General features: G+C 55.8%; 1 protein-coding gene across 3 annotated transcripts in view; it reads right to left on the bottom strand.

The window, feature by feature from the left end:
• Positions 1 to 679: 679 nt before the first annotated feature.
• Positions 680 to 23,915, bottom strand: part of LOC116952728 (serine/threonine-protein kinase WNK2-like) — a 163,720-nt gene continuing 140,484 nt past the window's right edge. For 2 of the 3 annotated variants that reach the window (XM_032972336.2, XM_076074445.1), the window contains 15 exons: positions 22,577 to 22,647; positions 21,911 to 22,073; positions 21,195 to 21,311; positions 20,503 to 20,664; positions 19,902 to 19,932; positions 19,640 to 19,777; positions 18,760 to 19,313; positions 17,819 to 17,885; positions 16,417 to 16,487; positions 14,867 to 15,732; positions 14,432 to 14,619; positions 12,756 to 12,947; positions 10,927 to 11,025; positions 6,961 to 8,162; positions 680 to 6,712 (listed from right to left, as the gene is read on the bottom strand). In XM_032972336.2, the coding sequence (XP_032828227.2) occupies positions 6,392 to 6,712; positions 6,961 to 8,162; positions 10,927 to 11,025; positions 12,756 to 12,947; positions 14,432 to 14,619; positions 14,867 to 15,732; positions 16,417 to 16,487; positions 17,819 to 17,885; positions 18,760 to 19,313; positions 19,640 to 19,777; positions 19,902 to 19,932; positions 20,503 to 20,664; positions 21,195 to 21,311; positions 21,911 to 22,073; positions 22,577 to 22,647 (4,242 nt within the window). In that variant the 3' untranslated portion in view covers positions 680 to 6,391. The remainder of the gene's footprint in view (positions 6,713 to 6,960; positions 8,163 to 10,926; positions 11,026 to 12,755; positions 12,948 to 14,431; positions 14,620 to 14,866; positions 15,733 to 16,416; positions 16,488 to 17,818; positions 17,886 to 18,759; positions 19,314 to 19,639; positions 19,778 to 19,901; positions 19,933 to 20,502; positions 20,665 to 21,194; positions 21,312 to 21,910; positions 22,074 to 22,576; positions 22,648 to 23,915) is intronic. The other variant, XM_032972337.2, reaches the window with a different exon arrangement.

Below are 23,915 nucleotides of genomic sequence, written 5' to 3'. Positions count from 1 at the left end.
CCACTCAGCTCCACGTCCTCCTGTACCACATCACTCCATCTCCTCTCTAGCCCGTGCCGCGCCCGTTTAGCCCCCTCGATCCGGCCGAACAAAAGCTGTTCCGGCATGTGGTGGCTGGGCATGCGGGCTACATGACCCAGCCAACGCAGCCTTGCCTGCCGGAGGAGCTCACCGATGGGACCTTGCCCAGATCTTTCAAGGATTTTTGAGCTCCTTACACAATCCAGCCTGGTTAAACCCAGGATGGAACGTAGGCAGGCCAGCCTAAATGTTTCCAACCAGCGAAGATGCTCCATTAAGGGGGTCCACGTTTCGCAAGCGTAGAGAAGGGAGGGAATGACCGTGGCCGAGAAGACCTGAAGCTTAGTGCGGAGCGACAGACCAGGTAGCTTCCACACAGCGTTACGCAACCGATGAAAAGATATTGCCGCTCGACCGATTCAGAGTGACACCTCTGCTGTTAAACTGGAGCCGGTCATAAGCACACTGCCCAGGTATGGGAAACTCTCCACTCTCTCCACAACTGCCCCATCACCGATTGGGAGCCGTGGGGGTGGAGTGTCCGATGGTACACGTACACACACACCAGCACACACACACACGCACACACGCACATTCGATCACGATACAAAAAAAATCCCCCCAAACGAAACATCATGAACACTTGGACGCCATAAGCTTCACGCTTTGTATATTGTAGCAGTTTATACACCGACCATCATACCGACATTGGCTTTCTCCTGCCGCGGCATTACTGCACGACTAACAACAGGTCGCGACAAAGCATATACTTACTTGATAATATCGGCGTTAAGAAAAGAAGGACAAGTGGGAAGTGACGGGGACAATAACAAGACATAATAAACATGACGGGTTTTCTCATTAATAGTCGTACATTCACTTTAACATTGTTTTTTTGAAAGTCGCAGTTCAGACACGAGAAGCTTGTTCGATCCACCCTGTTTTGTAACGCGCCTACGACGACAAACCTCCTTAGCCTTAAAACTCTGGTGGGAGAGGGGCAAGTGCTGTTAGCGAGCACCTGTTAAGGCCGGTGCGACACACAAAGGGGGTGATGTGGCCAGCACCACGCCCCGGCCGCCTTTGTCTTCCCAGCACCGATGCTCACGCACCACCGCTAACTGGGGTTTCAAATGATTTTTTTGGCTGAGTCGACCTAAAGCGAGGCACCGGGACAACTTCCGGATATCGCCCGCCAGCCACTCTGATGTCAGCCGTGGTGGCCGTGAATACAACCTCGGTGGCCGGCACAATCGCAGCGCAGTGCGCTAACCACTGCGCCACCGTTCCCTCCACACACATTCACGCGCGTGCTATCAATACCACAGGCGTACACATACAACGAACACGTGAACAATAACCAATCTGCACCATGAAACAAGAGGCACTCGTTAGCGATAACAGCATTAGAAGACTTGACGTCTCCGAGGCATGGTGCGCAGACGCAAGCATTTATAATTCCCCTGCGTTGGGATATATATTTATTTTGGTGATTTCATTTTTTCTCTCCAACGTTTCAACGTTTTTTTGTACCTCTCTCTCTCTGTCGAGTTGGTTTACTGCCACACAACCCCTGAACCGACCTTTTGACGGTAAAAGCGACTGTAGTACAGGCACGGTGACATCGTTTGAGGCCATCGGCCGTTCAGATTCGACGGCGCGCGTTCCCTCTCTTACAAGGGCCGAGGGAGCCAATAGCCCAAACCCATCGCCTCTCGCGGCATTTAAGACGCCTTGCACGAACCGGCACCCGCCCAATGTCGGGTGCCGGCCCATTCCTTTGAGCTCTCCAACCTCGGTTGTAGGTCCCCCCCCCAAAACCGCCACAACAAACTTGTTTAGGGGTGGACGCGGGGGGTGGAGGTGGTGGAGTCATTGTAGCCACCACAACAGAACGACTGGCGGGCAAAAGAAGATCGCTCTCGAAATCGGCGCGCTCGCTCGCACGCTCATCGCACGCTCATCGCCCGCGGCTGCTTTGTCCACGTCCGAGTGAACGGCGAGTCGCGCAGACGTGGACATTGGAACGGCGGGTCCGGGATCTGCGTGCGTCACGTAGCGATGACTGACGATGACGACGACGATGCTGGGTCACTGCAATTCGCCGAGCAGATCGACGCTCGAGAGTTGAGTTTAACACGTCGTAGTCGTAGTAGTAGGAGGTTTTTTTAGGGGGTTAGATCGCGTAAATATATAAATGTGTCGTTAAATCCGCCGCCGCCACCACCCGGCACAGCCAATTGGTAAGGTTTGTCACGTAAACAAAACGTGCCAATTAGTTACCGGTTCAGCACACCCGGTGCGCTGGGAGAGTAAACCCACTACGACATTTACTACAATTGTGAATTTTTTTTTACGCGATCTCACCCAAACACCTTCATTATGGGCTCGAGAGTTGAGTCTGTCTCGACTGTGATGAGCAACTGATCGCAGAGACGTCCATACATATATCTATATTTAAAATCGATGCCGCTGCATGCAACCAAAGTGGCGTGCAACTGATCGCACGAAGTTTAAGAGTCCCGACGGTTGTCGATTCGTGCACGTTGCAAGGAATCGGTTCTCATCAGCCGTGCAGCCACTAGACGCACTCCTTCCGTTCACAGTAACATTACAACGATTCCTTTTCACGAGTTCATCGAATTGCCGAGGGGGGGGGGGGGTGGAGGCGGGTGGAGGGGTGGACGATTCTCCCCCGATGCAGTGCATCGTCAAGCTTTCCCTGGTTTTTGTCACGGTCGTTACTGTTGCGTCTTCGCCAATTCTCGAGACACGTTGCTCAGGAGGGAGGGGTCCGGCTCGTGATGTTTGGCCGATTTCTTTTGTGAGAGAGTTTCCGCGCGTGCACTGAAAACTGTCGAGTGCTGGCAAGAGGGCACGTGCCGTCTGAGAAGTCGACCCAAACATCTGTAACGATCGTCGGTCAGCGGCCTACTTGCCGTACTGTATACCTACCGGCACCTCGCCGCTTCCGAAGGTCTCCGTGTCACGTCGCACGATCTCAACGCGCACCCCCGAGTACTGGAATTTAGGCGTTCGTGATGCGAGTTTTGCTTTGTTTTGTACGATCATGTGGACGTATTGGCGGAACACCGGTGCAGCATAACACACCGGTCCTCATAAAACTGCCTGACAATGTCGCCGTTGCCCATTAGTGAGCTGCAATACTCTCCATAAGAAGTTGCCTTATGATTCAGCAGCTGGTTTACCATTCGAAAGTGTGACATGGGTCATGACCTTTGGATGCCACCGTCCGCACAAGAAATGATTTGGAGAACAAATCGGGGAACCCTCCGACCAGGTCTAGGGCACGAGGAGTCAAATCTCGCTGCCTTTGGAACTCGGAGCCAGCCAATCGTCATCAGGCTGGGTGCTGCTATAAGGCAACAGGCTGTGAAGCTTCGCGTTCGGTTGCTCATTACCATTCATCTCGCGACTGCATCGCACATCAACACGAGAACCGACTTTGACGCACCACCCCGCGAGATGTTTCTGACCGAGGTTCGTGAATCGTGGGAAAAGAAATAATCGTTGAGAAAAATGTTCTTGTCTTCATACCGCGCACCGGTGTGCCGCCAATGACGTTCGTATATCCAATTATTGAATAGCTATTGTCTCATAGGCGGGCAATGGATACGGCAAATGATCAATCGTGAAAATAATTCTCACACGCAACGGCACCGCGCGTGGATCTGTGAGTGCAGGGAATGGGGGTCGTTTTTGAGTCGCGCAAACGTGGCATGTGGACGTTCCATCGACTTTGACCGTGTCGACGAATTCTACGAGCGAGGCAAAATAATCACATTTTTATCCATGACCCCCCCCCCCCCGCCCCCCAGATCACAGACGAACAACTCGGGAGATTTTGATTTAAAGCTTTCGTGACTGCAGTAATTCATATTCTTAGTTTTTTCGGTAAAGTCACGTTGAAGGGAAACAACAAAATAATAAAATATATATAAAACAATAAAAAAATTCTCACGACGTTTCGACCATAACTCAAACGACTGTTTGAGTTATATATATTTATTATTTTATTATTTTGTTGTTTCCCTTCAACGTGACTTTACCGAAAAAACTAAGAATATGAACTCGGGAGATATCATGGCGAGAAGAAGGAACATCCCACGATACCGGAAGAGGTTGAGAAACAGCTCGTAAAGGCATGGGAGTGGTGCATAATTATCACTGCGATTACATACTCTACTTCCCGGGACAGCCATCGTTAGAAAGGGGGCGACCGACGATGGGGAGTGTTGGGGATGGAGGTGAATTATGAATCGTTAATTCCCCTTTTAAACTTTGGTGGCTGAGTTGAGATAAATAATCGAAAGCTGCGCTGGCCTTCTAAAACGATTTGCGTGTTCCCTTTATTTAAACGAGTGTCGAGTGGGGGGGGGGGGGGACCAGGATAACCTCTCCTGTAGACATCCAACAACACAGTCCGGTACTCAATTTTAACCAATCTCATTAATCAGAGAGATGATGGGCTGAGAGCTGACACCGTGGCATGTAATTACTTCCCAAAAAACGTTACCACGTGAAATCGGAAAACGCAGCCCCTATAACTAACGAACACCTAACAAGCCCCCGCGAAGCTCGTACGTGTGCTCACAAAAGCGACATTAACTCGTCAACACGTCTGCGTGTACATTTGGCATTACAAATGTGGAAGGCACTCGATGCAGCATGGCCTAAAGCTCTGTGGACAGCGGTTAGAGCCAGGACATTTACCCCTCCCTCATACCGTACCAACGGCCGGTCGTATAAAACTACCTGGAAGGGAGTCTTTACTTCTCGTAAATAATAAGCGTTAATAAATTCCATCAATTCTCGATCCACTATTGGATAAAGCTCATTCCACCCCATGTGTGTTGTTTTTTTTTATTTCACCATACTTGGTCAGCACGGGTTGATGCAGGCGGATTGAGGCACGGTTCTGATATCACTCAGTAAAGTGTAGTCGGCTGCGACCAGGAATCGAACTCGGGTCCACCGGGTTCACAGGGCGGCACGCGAACCGCCTGTGCCACACTCCACCCGGCCTGTCCTGTTTGCCGCGCTTTGAGTGACACGCGAAGATGAAATTCATTGCGCTCTGGGGTGCTTTGTACGACCGGACCGGTTACTGGTTGTCTGACAAAACAAAAAAAGCATGCGGCTCCCCAGAAGTGGCCGCAGCATTATATAGGAAATATGTCTCTTAATTTTAAAAACAGTAGCAGCATCCTCTCTCCTCTACACACACATATATATCTTCTTTATTTAAATCTCATTGTCGTGCAAATTTAGAGCGCAGGTGACGGGCTCGCAGTCTTGCCCAGGCAGGTGTAGTTGTAAATGTCATCGTCTTTTAATGACAGGCCTTTTGGAATATATTCAGCCATTTGAGGGGGTAGAGCGGTGGTGGGTGCCTGGTTGGTAGGCACAAATGCCATCCAATCACTGCATTCTGGGATTGTCCACCGAGACCGATCCAGGGCACTGCGGCTCCAAGCAGCCTTTCACAGTTTGGTATAAACAGCTTACAAACAAACAACCCCACGCATTCCATCCTGGCCGTGTTTTAATACCACAATCTCATTGCATTTTCTCGCTAAGGATTTTAGTACCCATTACCATATATATAATCACGTATACTTTTGTGTGTGTCTGTGTTTATTTTTGCAATAGAATATCCAAATTCACAGCCTTTGTTCCCGGTGTTTACTTGATGTGTTTCTGCATTGATATGCATCTCCCCAAAAAAACCAACCCCCATTAATCACACACAGTCTTGGGCTTGCGTTACATATAAGTTGGAGATGGCCTATATGTATGTTTTTATTGATGGTAGCGCACTTGAAGGGGCATATTTCGTGTGTGGCCAAAAAATCTACTTCTCAGCCAATTTTTGATGGGGGGGGGGAATATAAACATTCGTGAACTGCTCGCTCCCCCTAACCCCCCCCCCCCCAAGAAGGATTATGTAAACCGCTATTTATTTTTTAACCGACGTGTGAATGAAGCCACATCGTCTCGGCTACTTACTCAAGCAAGGTAGGGTGGGGGGGCATGTTTAATTCTGAGTTGAGGCGTTCGCTTCAATTGGAATCTCGGCATTCGCGGGAAGGTGCTCGAACGACGCGGTTGAGCGGTCGTCGTTACGCGGTCATCGGCGTTCCAGCCTCCCACAAACTTGGGCCCCCCTCCCACCCCGCCCCGCTATTACTGCACAGCCCACGTTTAAAGTGCACAAGGAAAATAATAGAAACTTTTGCTCGACCGCCTGCCTTCGCCGCCACGTGCTGAAACTATGAACCTACGCGGCGCCGCGCACGCACGCGCGCACGCACGCACGCGTGTGCGCACGCAGGAAGGAAGGAGGACCTCAGAATCCAGGCGAAGCCCTTCCCAGGCCCGGCTTGTGCTGTGTGGCCACGTGCGTCATGGCCGTCTGCAGGCCTGGTGCCGTGGGAATGCCATAGCCCATCGTTGCCGTTGGCTGCTGGAAGTGTGGGAGCCCCATGGAGGGTGGCAGGCCGTGCCACGTGCTGTGGTAAGCCGCGTGCGGTTGCGCGGTTGCCCCGTACGGCATGGGGTAGGCCGGGGACATGGGAGCCTGCAGTGGAGTGAGAGGCCTGCCGGGCTGGGTGGCGCCAGGGGCGCCCATCTGGGTCGGCACGGATAGCTTGCGCGTCATCTGGGGCGTCTGGAAAGGCACAGGGTGAACGCGCGGAACGTTAGAAGACCGTGGTGACATTCGCGTGCTGTCACGCCTTCTCCTGAAACCTGTCGTCATGGCCAAAGTTATCGATTCGTGAAAAGGTGAATTTCCAGATGGAAGGCTTCTGGTGAGTGCTTGCGAGTAGTAACATTGCAGTGTTGTAAGTGAGCTTTTGCCCTCATTCAAAACTCCGGTCATAGATTTACAAACACGCCGCCCGGTTGGCTACTCACGTCCGGCTGCTGATGCATCGGCTGCCTCTGCTGCACGCTGGGAGCGCTGACGAGCCGGCTTGCTCTCGCCCCAGCAACACCACCAGCGGCAGCTCCTCCCGGCTGCTCAGTCCTCTGCCAAACCTGCCTGGCCCCGGCAAAACTCGCCCCGCCGCCGCTGCCGCCGCTACCACCGCCCGGCATCCCGGACACCCCGGCTGCGTCGCGCGCCCAGTTGTCAAGCAGACGGTGAAAGTCGTCCGTGAAGGTCGTCTTCTTGGCGACGTTGGGCATCGTCAGCGAGCCGCTATTGCCCCCGAGGCCTACGGCAGGCAGGCTGTGCTGCCGCGACACGGGCGCCTGCGCGGCGGGCTGGCACACCTGTGGGGGGGTCATTTGCCCTGCGAGGGGCCGGTGGATGGTCGGGTCGCTCGACCAGTTGGGGATGAAGACGGCCGGGCTGGGCGCAGTGCTCAGGCTAAGCTGCGTGGGTCGCACCGGCGGACTCACCTGCGCGGAGGCCGGAGGCGGCCGGAAGCTCTGTGGGTACTGTCCCGCGTTGCCCGGCTGCTGCGGCATCTGGGCCGAGACGGTTCTGCTGGTGGCAGGATCCGTGTTGTTGTTGTTGTTATTGTTGGTGGATGTAGTGGCGTAGGATTGTGGAGCCGGCTGATTCGTTAGTACCATGCCTTGCTGCTGCTGCTGCTGAAGCTGCTGCTGTTGCTGATGTTGTTGCTGCTGATGTTGTTGCTGCTGCTGCTGCTGATGTTGTTGCTGCTGCTGCTGATGTTGTTGTTGTTGCTGCTGCTGCTGCTGATGTTGCTGCTGCTGAAGCTGCTGCTGCTGCTGCTGAAGCTGCTGCTGCTGCTGAAGCTGTTGAAGCTGCTGCTGTTGCTGCTGCTGATGCTGCACGCTCTGGCCCAGCTCGACGGCACGCTGGCCTGCCGAGTTACGAACGGAGGTGCTCTGCTGCGTTACGGGCTGGCTGGCTCTGCTCAGCACGTGAGCAGAGGCTCTGGATTCGGCCTGCTGAGCGAGCCCGGCGCCGCTCGGTTGAGAGGCGGGCTCGGCAGGCGCGGCATTGGCGGAAGGCTGCTGCTGCTGCGGACGTTCGGTTAAGTTCCTCGCAGCGGCGGGCGTCGTCGCCAAAGGTGAATCCGGGAAGCGTGGCTGCAGGCAGCCGACGACCTGAGCGATGTGCGTCGCTCCTCCCATGCCGGTCCCTGCGGTGCAAAAATTCCAGCCGTCGCTCGCGTGGGCAAACACCGCCCGGTCACCTTAACCGTCGTCACCACTCAAGCTGTTAGCCGTCACTTCTCAGTATCGATCGCCAGAAGTTTGCCCTGTGCTCGCACGGCTATGTATACGGAGTTTAGAAAACGTTCTTTCAATGTGATACTCTCTAGTAAACGGAACGAGATCGCTTCGCTCGTGCGTTGAAAAACTACCCTTGAATTAAAAATCGGACTCGTTTCTTGAACAACACGGACGGTAAATGCTTTCAAGTCCTAGCTCATACCTCATTTTGCAGTGTGTCCTGAATTGTTTTAAGTCCAATTTATAAACTTAAGGATGCTGAATTGTCAACCCTCACTTAGTGTTAAATTTTCTGCTGGGAACCTTTCAGAATAACCCAGGTGCCCCCTGGCTCGTGCTCATCTCTAATTGCCGTGTTGTTGGCCAGCGCCTCCGTAGGAAGACAACCACCACAAAGTGCTGCTCATTTTACTGAACTCGGCAGAGGGACGATTGACTGGGTCGACTGCCAGAATTTGAACTCAAAATTCGGAAGTCGGAAGTTTATTTCCCCCGTGTAAAGCCCGTTGATCTGTAGGAGCTCTTAATCCAAGGGGAGACTTCAGCCTTCCGCACAATTGGCGAACTGGGCGCTCCAGCCACGGCGATGCACAAATCTGTACGGCCCTTCACGAACCCTCGTGGGGGATTATAGCAACTGACGGTGCCGCGAGCGAAAGACAAGCAAACAAACCGGCACGAATTGAAAAGCGACGCTAAAGACCACTGTCGTCTTCCCGCGGAGCATTTTCAAGCCCCCCCCCCCAAAAAAAACAACAAAAAACATCTTTGGAGGTAAAAACGACAAAAAACGACCGCAAGCGAGGGAGAGGCAACCGCGAGCGGCAGACGTGGCACAGCGAAATCAAGGGAAGCGGCAGTGAGGCCGGGCAGCCACGGGTACTCGAGCGCAGGCAGGTTACCCTCCCCCCTACACAGGTGGAGGTTGACTTCTATATTTGGGGGGGGGGGGGGACGAGGCAATGACACCCCATGCCCCCCCACCAAAAAAACCTCTGCCCATGCTCCCTTAAACATTTTACAGCTCCTCCTCCGCCACCTCAATGTGTGAACAATAAACTGCTGCACGGCCATCTTGGGGCAGGGGTGAGGGGCAATGAAGGAGCCAGGATTTTCAGGTAGTGGGGGCAACCCCTCCAGCAATGAAAAATTATAGGAGTTGTTAGTAAGTAAGGACTTGTCCCTTGCTTTTTATCCGACGCGTGTGCGGAGATGGTGCAGACATCAATCGAGGGCCGAATTCGAACCGCGTTGTGTGATCGCCATTGCGCTCGCTGAAGGTGTTGATGCCTTCAGGGAAGTCGTGTACTGTATACGCAACTGCGCACAATTCTGTGAGTCACTTATAACTGCTTTGCCGTTACTTATTGCCAATTATGGACTCAGACTATTGTCCTCTCATCTCAAAGATTCCCTGGCACATAATAATATGCTACACAGTGGCAGTGGGGGTCGCAAACGATACAAACACAAGCAGACGTGCAAAAATAGTGTAATTTAGGCTACGGAAAGCCCCCTCTGGTGAACACGTGGCATGTCGTCTGGCTTTTAATGGTTCCTGACGTAATCGGATTTTACCTGTGAGGAGCGGCTAACGGTCGAGACGGCGCACGTCAAAGGGTGAGCGTAACGAGGGCAGTTAATAGACAAGGGATCACACCACACCTGAGTGATCCTTTGTGCCGCTTTGGTTGCATGCAACTCGATCGCTTGTATATATATATGTGGATGTCTCCGCAACGGGTTGCCCAATCGGTTGAATAGAGACAGACTCTACGGCAGATATAGATTCTGCACACTCAGGCCACTTGCTGAGCAGACCCGTAGCATCACGTGCACATTTGCGAACTCGTGATTTGCTGTCACAATCCTGATGTGGGTGGGGGTGGGGGGAACCAGAAAAAAAGGGCGGGGCTAGGTGGTATAGGGGCGTGGCCAGACACATCCTCTTTGAGCAACTACTTGCTTAGATGTGGGCAAAGTAGTTGCACAGGCGATTAGGTTACGCGATTTTGCGAGCGATCTGGTTGCGCGACCGGTGGATCCAGCTTTGAAAGGCTGGCGCGCTTCTTGGGCCCACGCTCTCTTGGTTTTGATACTGGCACGGCGCTGGCTGGCTTTCCGATTCACCGAGATCCCTCTGCTCGGTGCCGGTTATTCACCGAGGCCTAACGCCCAAGTCACCCCAGAGTGCACCGGAAACTTCTGTGCCGCATGCGAGCGAGGGGGGCGGGGGGTCTGTGGAAACCTGAGGAAGGCTTACGTCCGATTCAAAGGTCTGCCCGATCGGGCGAGGAAACCCACAGTTCACTGATGCTAGCAATTTCCGCACAGCGAGTGAAATATAATGGTCAAATGTAGTTTTTTTGTACGCATTTTCAAGCGAAGAATGGAGTGAAGTCTGCTACCGAATTCATAAACAGGGCTCATGGTTGCTGAAAGTTCGATGCAATCGACAAAGATTTATCCTAAACAAGGGATTGAACGTTCGGCTTTTTTCTTTTTCCGCAGGTTTGTCCAGGTCCCGCGACGCCACCATCTTGTGGGGTGGCTGCCAGGGGTAAAAGGTCAAAGCTCAGAACTCAAAGTTCAGGGGTCAAGCGGGGCGGCGTGAAAGTTGAGCAGGGGGGGTGGAACGTAGGGGGCAGGCGGAGCAGGCGGGGCACGGACACAGGGTGAGCGAGATGGGTCCGCTGAGGAACCGCGGGTGAGGGCGCCCGCTGGTTTTGTACGTGACGTGATCGCCAACGCGATGGAACACGGTCCAGCCTCCGTGTCGTGCAAGCGTTGTCGGGAGAGAGGGTGAGAACGCGCACACAAAGAGACAGATCCCCCGTGTAGCCTTAGCAAACTGTTAGGGCAAGTGCTGTTCGCGAGCACACTATGAAGGCCGGCACTGTGGCATGTGAAGGGGGTGGGTGGCCAGCACCACGCCCGGCCGCCTTTGTCTCCCTAGTGGCGATGTTTACACACTGCACCAGGTACTCATTCGGTGCTGAGTCGACCTAAGAGAGGCCCAGGACCGGTACAGATAATCGTCACCGGCGTTGGCCGTGAACGGAAATCGAACCGCTCCCGCAACGCGCACACACGCACACACGCACGCCGGCTTAACGGGGGTCACAAACGGAATGGTGTACACAGTGGGTGGACAGGCGGACAGGACGGACCGACGGACAGAGCGCATTTGCCAGACGTAGGTTAATGTACAGACGGGGCAGCGTGCGCAGGACTATTGCAGACAGAGCAAGAATCACGACGCCTCCGTCATCTCTATGGAAGGCGTGCTGACCAGTGAAACTAAACTTTTTTGTATTTTACCAGGTAAGGCCCACTGAAGTCTATGGCTGTTTTTCAGAAGATACCTGGCGACAAGTGGTAACTCAAACCACGTGAACATTATAGCAGTGGCCAAACACTAACGTCTGTGTTCCTATTAGTCTATGCATCTCTATGAGTCTCTATGTATCTCTACAAGTCTCTATCTATCTCTACGAGTCTCTATGTATCTCTACGAGTCTCTATGTATCTGTACAAGTCTGTGTATCTCTACGAGTCTCTATGTATCTCTACGAGTCTCTATGTATCTCTACGAGTCTCTATGTATCTCTACGAGTCTCTATGTATCTCTACAAGTCTATATGTATCTCTACGAGTCTCTATGTATCTCTACAAGTCTCTATGTATCTCTACAAGTCTCTGTGCATCTCTACGAGTCTCTATGTATCCCTACAAGTCTCTACGTATCTCTACAAGTCTCTATGTATCTCTACGAGTCTCTACGTATCTCTACGAGTCTCTATGTATCTCTACGAGTCTCTATGTATCTCTACGAGTCTCTATGTATCTCTACGAGTCTCTATGCATCTCTACAAGTCTCCATCTATCTCTACGAGTCTCTATGTATCTCTACGAGTCTCTATGTATCTCTACGAGTCTCTACGTATCTCTACGAATTTCTACGTATCTCTACGAGTCTCTACGTATCTCTACGAGTCTCTACGTATCTCTACGAATTTCTACGTATCTCTACGAGTCTCTATGTATCTCTACGAGTCTCTATGTATCTCTACAAGTCTCTATGTATCTCTACGAGTCTCTATGTATCTCTACAAGTCTCTATGTATCTCTACGAGTCTCTATGTATCTCTATGAATCTCTACGTATCTCTACGAGTCTCTACGTATCTCTACAAGTATATATGTATCTCTACGAGTCTCTATGTATCTCTACGAATCTCTACAAATCTCTACAAGTCTCTATGTATCTCTACGAGTTTCGACGTAAATGTAGCCGGGCAACCGGGCTGACAAATCAAGACAAATTCCACAATTAAAACAAACCAACAGCGTAAAGTGGACCCGCAGTTCCAACGCAGCGTCCTGAGATTGCCCCCCCCACCCCCGCGTCGAAGACACGGCCACCAAACTAAACCCCCACGCCCCCCCCCCCTCCACCCCCCACGTTGCTCGCTTGCGTCGGCCGAACTGCACCGGTACCTGCTATGGGCTGGCGGGGCAGCCCCTCGCCAGAGGAGCCCCCCAAGTGGAGGGTGTCCACCGACACGGAGTGCCGCACGGCTCGCCGGGGCGGCTCCGAGCTCGCGGCGGTGATGGCGCTGCTGCCGCCACCGCCGGGCTGACCCAGTGGCGGCCCCGCCTGGCCATGACCACCGGAGGGTCGCGTGCCGTCTGCAGGAAGGCGGGGGGGGGGGGGGTCACACGAGTGGCTCAAGTCGACCGGGCCGGCCAGGTCTTCGGGGTGGGTGGGTGGGGTCGACGGTCGGCGAAGGGGCTTCGCGGTTCGAATCCGGCATGCCGTCCCGGTTAATACTTTTGGTGCCGACACAGGCGTGCCCATTAGCCGTTAGGGTACTCCACGCCATCCCCTTCGCTCGCGGCGGAACGTCAAAGATGCCGTGACGTCACTCGAAAAAGAGTGAACCAGCGAACGAAGACTGTCACCGCATCGCGCGGCGCTTTCAGATGCGCTTCTGCGGCCGCCTGGATATTCGGAAGTCACTGGGAGCTGTGCACTTTTAAATCTCGATTGAAAACTCATTTCTTTAGAACTGCTTTTGTGTTTAGTTTGCTGTCCTTACCCCGCATCTTTCGTTGAGCGCGGATGGCCAAATACGGTGCGAAAGAAGTTCAACGTACACACAATTGGCATTGCACACAGTTCTGGCCGATTGCCTGATGAAGATAGTTGCAATCACCAGCGAAACGTCATCACGGTACTCAAATTGTCAATGTCGTGGGTTTAATCTCCAACACAGCGGTGCGCTGAGCGAGTCACTTAATGGGCATATTTTGTTTACGTGACAAACCTCACTGATTGGCCGCGTCGTGTGGTGGCGGGTTTAACGACACATTTTATATATACTATGGACACAGTAACACAACGTACGGCTGATGTAGATGCGGAGCAGCAACTACAATTTCACATTCTAAACTAAACCAAACTTTTATTTTTACGAGGCAAGGCCCACTGAGCCACACGGCTCTTTCCCAGAAGCGTCCCTGGCCACAAATGACAGCTCAACCAAGTGGCTCAATGTGTGGCAATTTCAATCGGCAGCCAAATACTCCAAACGCCGCGATGTTGATTCTAAATGCGGAGGGAAAAAACGGAGGACGACGTGACCATGGGGGGAGAGAGAGAGAGACACACACAAAATACAAATATACAGCAGGCATCAGGGTCGGGATCGAACCCATGACCTCCTGCATACAGGAGCACCGCGGTAATTAGATGTTAACTGCCGCGCCTGGTATACAGGAGATCGTAGGTTCGATCCTGACTCTGATGCCTGCTGTAAATTTGGAGTCGGCGTGTTTTCCCCGTAGTCACATTCACTTTTCTCGGGGTCCTCCGGTTTTTCTCTCCACATTCATAAACATTCGTTTGGGAGCAATTGGCCGCTATAAATGTCCACGGGACAAGCCGCTTCCTCATTTGTGAAAGCCACGTTGCTTCTGAAAAAGAGCTGCATATAGCTCAGTGGGCCTTACCTGGTCAAATAAAAATATCGATTACCAGTTGATAGTTTTACATTCAGGGTGGTCAAGGTGGACAACCCTGTTCGGCGAGCGGCGAGAGTATATCTACCGTGCCCCCTGCCGTGAAACTACCGGCGGACCACGCGAGGCGCGTCGCCGCGGCGCCCTCGTACCGGGCAGGGCGTGTGCGGCGCTCGCACGGGAGGCACGGGCTATGCGGCCCTTGCTGGTCCTGCGGCGCCGCCCAGCCGGCGGGTGGAGCTGCAGCAGCAGCTGCGGCGGCGCTCGGTTCAGCCGGCGGTAGAGTTCCTCCATCTCGCGGCGCTGCGCGGCCTGCAGCTCCGCCAGCTCCTTCAGGTGTCTGGGGTGATGGCAGCGGGAGGGGGGAGGGAGGGGGGGGCAGGAGGGGGGGCAGGGGAGGGAGGGAGAGAGAAGGGGAGACATCGGGGAGACGCGGGGAGGAATAGGGGAGTGAAGGAGTTGGAGACAAGGGGAGGCATGGGTGATTACAGAGCTCTAAAAAATTGGCGATTCGTATCCACGAGACATTACCCCAGTAATTTGCAACGTGAACGCAGTTTGCCCAGGGTCACAGATGCCGTGCTCACTTTTCGCGCAGCCTGCTCAGCTCCATCTTGAGCTCGTCGTCCTCCGCCTCCTCCGAGTCGTTATCGCTGCTCCCGTACGCGGCGGCGGCGACGGCGACGTGCGACGACGCCGCTCCGCCGCCGACGCCGACGACTGGGCACACGGGCAGCGCCGACCGCAGGCACACGGCCCAGGGGGACGGCGCCTCCGCCGGCAACTCGGCGTCCGCGCTCGCCCACGCGCGCACGCCTCCGCTCGCCGCCGTCGGCTTCGCCGCCCGCCCGACGTCCGCCTCTTCCACTCCGGAGGAGACCTGCGACGACGCGGCCTCCGCCGGCGGCGCCCGCGCCGGCGCGGCCGCCGCCGGCGCCGGCGTCCGCTCGGTCTGGGGGACGGCGTGCGCTTCGAGCGCCGCTCTGCCGCTGCCGCCGCCGTCGGTTTCGCCTTGCGTGGAGGCGCGGCCAGAGGACGCGAGCGCCGGGGCCGGTGTGGCGGGAGGCCAACTCTCGACCCCCGAGTCTCGGGACGTGGCCTGCGCCGGCGAAGCTTCGTGGGCCGCCCTGCCGGAGGAGGCGAGCGAGCCCCGGTCGGTCGCCTTGGTGACGAGGAATCGGCCGAGCGTCGCGGTGGCCTCGCTCACCGACGTCGTGACCTGGAAGCGCCCGATCACCGAGTGCTTCGCCGGCGACCCCGGCACCGCCTCAGCCCGTATATCCGAGCTCCCAGAATGCATTGCGGCGGATTGAGCGGAGGTGGCGGCGGCGGCGGCGGCGGCGGCGAAGCTGCGTTTGTCGCCCGTGTCGACGCCAACGGGGCTCGCGGGAGACGACTCTCCGACGCTGTCCGAACGGGCCCTGATTAAATCCTTCGCAGACGTTAGGCAGACCTGCGGGCACGCGCGGTGGGGGGGTGGGAGGGCTTTGAAGGTGGTGGTGCGACGGCGCGTGCGTTACTGCGCAACCCTCGCGCTCGTCTTGTTAGTGTCGCGCCGTTGCGGCGTCGCGAGGAACGGGCGAGCGACGCGAGGTCACGTGCCTTGTGAACGCAGGTCGCGATGCCGTTTCAAGAGTTTGTGAGAGTTTGGTCTCGCCAACGCAGATTGCTCATGCACGTGCGTGTGTGTGTGCGTGCGTGTGTGCGTGTTATGGGTTGACGCAGACCCAGAACCCATGACACCTGGTTCTGTCCCATTACCTCCTGCCAGCGAGCCTCTGACACTCAAAGTGCACCTAGCCTGTGTTTTGATGGCTGTTGTTGTGTGCGCGTTTGTGTATGTGCTTGGGAAGCGGTGGTGTTGCGGTTAGCGATTATCTGAACCGGTCACGAGCCTCCCCTAGGTCGACTCGGCCTCAAATTAGTACCTGGTGTGGTGTGTAAACACACCGCTACTGGGGAGACAAAGGCGGCCGGGCGTGGTGCTGGCCACCCCACCCCCGTGTGTGCCGTGTTGGGCTTCACAGGTGCTGCTGTTCGCTAACAGCGCTCGCCCCAACGGCCTACTGAGGCCGCAGGGGGAATCTTTGTCTTTGCAAGCGTGCGGATTATTTTCGTTGTTGTTTCCGGCTCATACCTGGAATCTCCCTTTCTTGAAGCCCTGCTCCTTCGTCTCGCCGGGGTCCTTGCCGGGTGACGGCTGCGCCACTGAGATTCGCGAGAAACGCAGACAAACGTCGGTCGGGAGTTATGGCAGTTGCACGGCACTTGTTGCTTTTTCCCCTCCGAATTTTACATCGCAATGGCCTGCGACCAAATCACCCGGCTATGCCCCCCGCCCTGCCCCTAGCAGCTAAGCAGAGTTGAGCCATGAAGGTGCTCGGATTGGTGACCACCACACGCAAGCAGGCGGTCATGGGGCTTCCGAGCTACTTGGCGGGCAGCAGAGGGGAACAGTGCAGATTTGCATCTCGCTATGCTCCCGTGTTTGAAGCACCGCAGGTAGCGAGATGTTAACTACGTCGCCTTGTTTGCAGTAGACCGTGGGTTTGATCCAGAGCCTGACGCCTGCTGTATATTTTGGAGTTTGAAAGTTCTCCCCGTGGTCGCGTGGATTTTTCTCTGGGTCCTCCGGTTTCACCCTCCACATTTAGAATCAACGTCACGCGTTTTAGAGTATTTGGCTGCTATAAATTTCCGCACAATAAACTACTTTGTTGAGCTATTATTTTTGGCCTGGTGGCTTCTGAAAAAATAATACAGCTCAATGGGCCTTAACAGGTCAAGTAATTTTTTTAAATATATATTCTCCCTGACTCTACCACCCTGCACTGAGCGGTGTGGCAAAGTACGGTCGGATAATCCCCGGCACGACCCCGCACACACTGCGAGCCTGAGCGACCGTCATTATCAAGCGGCGGATCGACAAAGCGCCGCACGGTCACGCGAACCGAGTTTGGGTCAAATCCATATTGTGCCGGGCCACGGCGGCCAAGCTGCTGCACGTGGCCGCCCGTAAGTCCAGCGCTGCTGTGGAGGCGGCAGCGGGGGTTGTTGGATCACCGCACACACAGAGAGACGTTGCGAGATTCCCTTCCCGTCAGCGTCGAGGAGGAGCCCGTGACCCTGGCTCGCCAGGAGAAGGCGGTACGGCAAAATAAATGTGGACTCCCCCTGTTCCGTCTGTGTGGGATCGAGCGTTTCCCTCTCGCACTCGTGGGATTTCTCCTGGGTGCTCCGATTTCCTCCCTCGTGCTTCTGAGTCGTCCTCTCGCTTTGAGAGCGAGCGAATACGGTGCAGCGGTGGTGGGTTACAAGTTTAAATTATATTATTATTACATGGAATGATCCACCTTCAGCGCGGGGGTGGCGGCGGCGGTGGTGGCGATGGCGGTAGTGGTGGCAGCGGTGGCGGGGGTGGTGGCAGTGGTGGCGGTGGTGGTGGTGGTGGCAGTGGTGGTGGTGGTGGTGGTGAACGCGGTGGTCGTGGCGGTGGCAGTGGTGATAGTGGTGGCGGTGGTGGTGTCCACCTTCCTTACCAATGCTCAATGGGAGCGACGCGGGTGGAGTGTTGCACCGGTCACTCCCTCGCTCCGAGTCTTGACTCTGAACCACACAAGATGGTTACACCCACAGGTCAAGTCAAGGGCCACCCCCTGCGTCGTGCGAGGATCACGCGAGCCCGTAGCGGAACGTGAATCAAATGCGATCGTTTCTCGCGCACAATTTGATACACGTTGTCATAAGCGGACAAATACATTTCAGGTGACAAATTGGTGTGTGGTGTCGATCCTTCGCTCTTAACCGGCGACCGGGAAACTATTCAGTGAGATTATTATTTTTTAACTGTAACTAGGAAAGCCGCATTATGTCTAGTGACTGTTTTCAGGAGAGTTTCCTTCCCAGTTTTCAGAGTCGAGGGTGATCGTGACATCAATTCCAACTGAACGCATTTTCAAGTTTGGCGAATTTGCTAAATTATTTCTCTCTTGCGGATGGCGCCACGGAATCTTTAACGTCCGCCGTGAAGCAGACGACGCATAGTCTCATTGTGGCTATTACACCACGCGGTATTAACCGGGGCGGCTGGTGGATTCGAACCGTGAATCGAGCGCCAATCACGCTACCGCTGGACCACTACACCGCAAAATGAAGACCTGCCGTGGTGTCATGGTTAGCGGCAGTTGAAACAACGGGGCTGAGTTGCTTAAACCCCCTCCGACTCTGTCCACCCAGCATAATAACTGGGTATAGCCGCAGTTGATCTGTAGGTCGCCCGTGGTGGGGTAAAGTGTGGGTACTCGCACGTCTTCCAACACGTCTGGTGAACCGTGTGGAAGAGTCGGCCGAATCCCGTCTCGAGTTCGCCCTCATGGAGGCCTTTCCTCCGGCAGTGCGACGAGCGAGCGACAGGCCGGCTGTGCTTCCACCTCATTAAAAACACACAAAACGACGACCGTCTTCCACCTCCGGCGCTCACCGGCATGCGCGACACCCCCGGCCGGCGCTGCTTGGGGCTGCCGAGGACCGCCAGCGCCAGCGGCGCGACCACTCCCTCCGCCCGGCGGCGTGGGCTCGCCGGCGAGCCCACGCCGCCGGGCGGCCCCGCGGGGCCGGGCGCCGGGGACGACGGGGAGACGACGGACGAGGCCCGGGCGGGCGACGCCACGTGGCCGGGAGAGGCGGCGCCGTCCGAGTGCTCGCCGCCGCACACGTGCTGCTCCTGGAAGAGGCAGCGCAGCTTCTCGTCCAGCGAGCGGATGTCGTCGTTGGCGAGGCTCCCGGCCCCTCGCGCCGGGCCCTCCCCGTCGGCGTCGCCCGACGCGGGAGAGAAGGCGCCGCCGCCGCCGCCGCCGCCGGGCGTCGTGGCGGTGCTGGCGGAAGCCGTGGCCGGGGCCGGGCCCGCTGACGACGGGGCCGCGGGCGGCGACGTCGCCTCGGCCGCCGTCGGCGCCGCGGCCGCGAGAGGGGACGGGTCCGTGGCGAGGGCGCGACGTGGGGGCGTCGATGCGCCCTGCTGCTCCCACGCTCCTCCTGTGTGGACGCACAGGAAGCCGTGCGCAGGTCAAGCCGCAGCTGTGGATGTTTCTCACTCACTCAGGGAATGGAGCGGTGGCGCAGTGTTTAGCTCCTTGGGTAGCGGGCGAGGCTCCCTGGTTAGTGGACGGGGCTGGCAGGAGTAGGCGCGGCCTACGAGCAATCGGCAGGGGCCTATTGCTCTGGGCTGGGCTGTGTAAACGGAAGGCAGGTCGGGTTGAGCCTCCCTCAACATTCGGTGGCCTGAATCGCGAGCTGACCGAGCCGGCGGGCAAACCTGGCTCACGCTGCCCGGCGGGTTTCCGTGTGCGTCCCCGTCTCACCGGGCCGGGCGGCCGTTCCGGACGCCGGAGCGTCCGTCCGCTCCTCGGCCGTTGGCGTCGTCGCCGCCGGTTCCACCACGGGGCTCACGAAGAAGCGGCGGCCCCCGGCGTGCACCACCATCGTGTCCGCATTGGCACCTGCGGCGAGAATCCGGCAGACGCCATCGAGCTCCCGCGCAAGCCAGCGCCGCTCTCACTTTACCGGCCGCGAAGGCGTAAAGAGCCGAACTGCGTGCAGGGTCTGATCGGTGACATTCTTTACCTGGCGCTGGAGCTCTGTCCTGTTCGGAATCCTGTACGAAAGAAAAGACAGCCGGGTTCAGGTACAGAAGCGCAACCCCTCTCTTGTGTGACCGATATTTCTTTATATATTTTTTTTAACAACCACAACAACAACAACAGCAGCAGCTACTGGATAATTCAGGACCAGGGTACACAGTGTCCGTGTGCATACAAACGTCTCAGGTAATGGCAGAAGGAAAAGCAAAAACAGTGATGGGTAGAAAATGGAGATGGGATCAAAGGGTCGACAAAAGGAGACCGGGGCCATCCGTTTCAGTACGGCGCATTCACGTGGCGTGCGAGGCCGAGACACCGCGAGTCCGAGCGGAGACACTGAGAGTCCGAACAGAGACACCGCGAGTCCGAACAGAGACACCGAGAGTCCGAGCAGAGACACCGAGAGTCCGAGCAGAGACACCGAGAGTCCGAGCAGAGACACCGAGAGTCCGAGCAGAGACACCGAGAGTCCGAGCAGAGACACCGCGAGTCCGAGCAGAGACACCGCGAGTCCGAGCAGAGACGCCGAGAGTCCGAGCAGAGACACCGTCTGTGCGTGGTGCACTATCGTGCGGTGCGCCGACCTTGCACCCGCCCACCTCCGCTCCGCCCCTCGCTGCGGAGCTAGCGGCGGATCCCTGGCCGATCCCCGAGTCTCCGAGCATCACGGCGGCGCGCTCGATGATGTCCCGGATCTGCTCCACGAAAGCCTCGAGCTCGTTCTTCAGGATGAAGTCGTTTTCCACCTGGGGTGGGGGTTGGGGGGGTGGGGGGTTGGCCGGGGGTGGGGTGGTCCCACAAGGTCGAGAGTTGAAATGTAACGGTCGGTGTGAAGCTCGCCGCCTCCCGAGATCCAAACTAAACTATAAACATTGTTTTTAATGTTTATAGATATACACAAACACTCTAAACGCGCGATGCCGATTCTAAATGCGGAGGGAAAAAGCAGAGAGTTGGAGAGTAAACCAACGTGCACTCACCAGCGGTGATGACATATGGTCAAACAACCCCCCCGCCCTTAACGTAACCCGTGACCCGTGACCCCTATAACCTGTGGCGAAAGACCTGTAACCAGTGATCTGTGACACGTGACCTGTAACATGTGACCCATGACCTGTAACCTGTGGCCTGTGATCCCGTGACCTGTCTACTGTGACCCGTGCGACAACGTGGGGAGGCAGCTCTAACCCAGCCGTGGATCAATCGATTGATCGATCGCGCAAGGCAGCGGCGACGGTGACTACGACGATCGATGCGGCGAACTGCGCGCACGTACCATGTGGTGGGCGATGTCCTCGGGCACGTCTCCGTCCAGGTCAAACTTGAAGGTCACCTTCTTGTGGTTGTGCGTCTCCATTTGGCACTCCACCTCCTTGTCGCCGCTGTTGGACACCTGCAACGGTCCCGCGACTGCTCAGCCGCTGTCTGAAGCCGCCGCTCGCCGGCACTCGCTGGGTTATAATGCTTGTTTTTTTAGACACTGGCGTTAAAACGTTTCAATTTGTTTAAGTTGGTGTTTTATCCATTGCCGTCGTTAATATCTAACTTTTCTCTCCTTCATTTCCGGACAATGCATGAGAATGGGAAGGAAACCGAGCGCATCGAGACGAAAACGCAATTGATGAGCGTTGAAAGGTCACACCTGTCATCTGACAAAAAGAAATTGCGTCATGAATTAATTTCAAAAGAGAATTCACGCACGCCTTCACGTGAATGGGAGTCCGTTTAGACCGCCGGTGACCTCCCCAACAAGTGCTGCTCGTTTTAATCAACTCGGAAAGGGACGACAAGCCAAGTCAACCCCCGAGCGTTAACGCGCGGCAGACGTCGACCCGCTCGTTCGCTCCCTCGCTCGCTCCGCCGCCGCTTTGCGACTGGGGGCTCAGACCCGCGGCCGGCGGTGCCGTGGGATGGTCGGCCCCTTGGGGACTGCCCCCCGTCCCCTACCCCCCCCCACCCCCCACCCCCCACCCCCATCGACTTTGGACTCACGGAGAGGATCTGGAGCTTGGGCCGCGGCGTCTTGTCGTGGCGTGAGCGGGTTCGCGTGGGGCGCCGGCGTGGCCTGCGGGTCGCCCTCCTGTCCTCGTCGCCGCCCGGGGGCCACTCGTAGCCGTCGCTCATCTCCACGCCCGATGCCGCGTCTGAGTGCGTGCTGCACCCCCCACCCACAAAGACAAAGGTCCCCCGCATAGCCTTTAACAGACTGTTTGGGCAAACGCTGTTAACTAGCACCAACGAAGGCCGGCACGGCACACGAAGGGGGTGGGTGGCCAACACCAACGCCCGGCCGCCTTTGTCTCCCTTGTGGCGATGTTTGCACAGCGCACCAGGTACTCATTTGAGGCTGAGTCGACCTAGGGGAGGCTCAGGACCGGTTCAGATAATCGTCACCGGTATAGGCCGTGAGCGGGAATCGAACTCGGGTGGCAGGGTTCGAAGCGCGGTTGTGCTAACCACTGCGCGAACGCTGCCCACTCTACGTACCCATACTAGGCATTCTAATAGTACCCTACTGCGCTGATGAAACAGATGTGGTAGTTATATCGAAGTCACGCAGGAGCTTGTCCATCGCACGGAATCCAACCGGGGAGCGAATGTCCGCGTCCCCCCCCTCCCCCCCCCCGGGGATGGGGCCCGTGCCGCTGCAGGCCTCACCTGTCGAACGAGGGGAAGAGCTGCATGTGCTGGAGAACGGGGATCGTTTCGCTGAAGCTCCGCACCCGGGTCTGAAAAGTAACGACGGGGCAAAGCGGAGCTCGCTTAATGGCGCGTCGCGGAGAGCGCCGCGGACGGACGCGCGGCACGACGGTACCCGACAACGCCCTCGCTGGACACCGGTAAATTGCGCTCGCTTCAGTTGGCGGCCGACGTTCCGAAGTGGACCGCTACCCTCTAGGGGATGGCGCCGCCCCCCCCCCCCCCCCCGAGGTCGCCCCCCCCACCACCCGCTGTGATCAGTGGATGAAACAAATCGCTCGAGACCCCGGTGTACGTCAGCCAAGAGCAGGCTACGCGAACGCCATCGCGAGAGGTCACGCACGTTTGGCGCAACGGCGACCTGCTCGCTGAGTGTGCGTGCGACGAATGGATGTTAGACAGAGCATCGTCGCTCATCGGATTTCTGCGATCTAAATAACGATTCCGATTCTGCGTTCGTCTTTTGACGGATGCGGCCGCGCCACGGATTTGGAATTCCCTACCGTTGGAAATTCGGTCATCCGACAACGTGGACACTTTTAAGTCTCGTTTTAAGCCGCATCTTCTTAAGTCACTTCATCCTATTTAGCTTCTCCGTCTCTCTTGGCCTTTCCTTAATCTTACAAGGCGCCCTGAGACATTAGTCGAAGGCACCTTAAAAATAAATGTAAATTATTATTATTGACGGTAGTGTTTGTAACGCATTTGCTGAGCATCGGACCAAGCAGGCCCAAAACGTTCAGCGGCCAGCAAAAAACGGCACCGTCGAAATTGCGATTGATGAGAGTGTGTCGCTTTGGAGGGAATCCAAAGTGGAGCAGTGCAGATCGATCGTAAAGAAAACTTTCTTGAAATCCGGACTCTAATTGTGGCTTCTATCATTATTATGTTGAGCAATGTTTGTGAAATCTTAAGAAACGATATCACCAATGTGGATATCTTTTGTTTATTAAGTTTTTGAGCCAGCTGGTGAGGATTGAGCAAAATCTTTCCAGTTGCCTGGGTGAATAATTAAAAAAATCACAGTCAAGAGACAAACAACATATATACACTCTTAAAAATAATTTAAATAAAAAAACCCCCTAAAATATCCTCACATGATCTGTTTACCTATACATTCATATATTTCCACCTCATCTCGACAATAGACACCGATATTAGGAAGCCACTGGAACTATGCACTTTTACATCACCTACATATAAAACTCCACGTCTTTAGAACTTATTTTGATGTTTCGTTTGTTGTCGATCCCACCGCACCGCCGACAAGCGCGACTGGCTGTGTACGGCGCGAACG

This window comes from Petromyzon marinus, chromosome 48 (genome assembly GCF_048934315.1).
Source record: "Petromyzon marinus isolate PM22_M1 ecotype Great Lakes invasive population chromosome 48, UKy_Petmar_22M1.pri1.0, whole genome shotgun sequence".
NCBI lineage: Eukaryota > Metazoa > Chordata > Hyperoartia > Petromyzontiformes > Petromyzontidae > Petromyzon > Petromyzon marinus.
The sequence above is the reverse complement of the archived record's forward strand: the minus strand, read 5'-3'. Positions and strand labels throughout refer to the sequence as shown.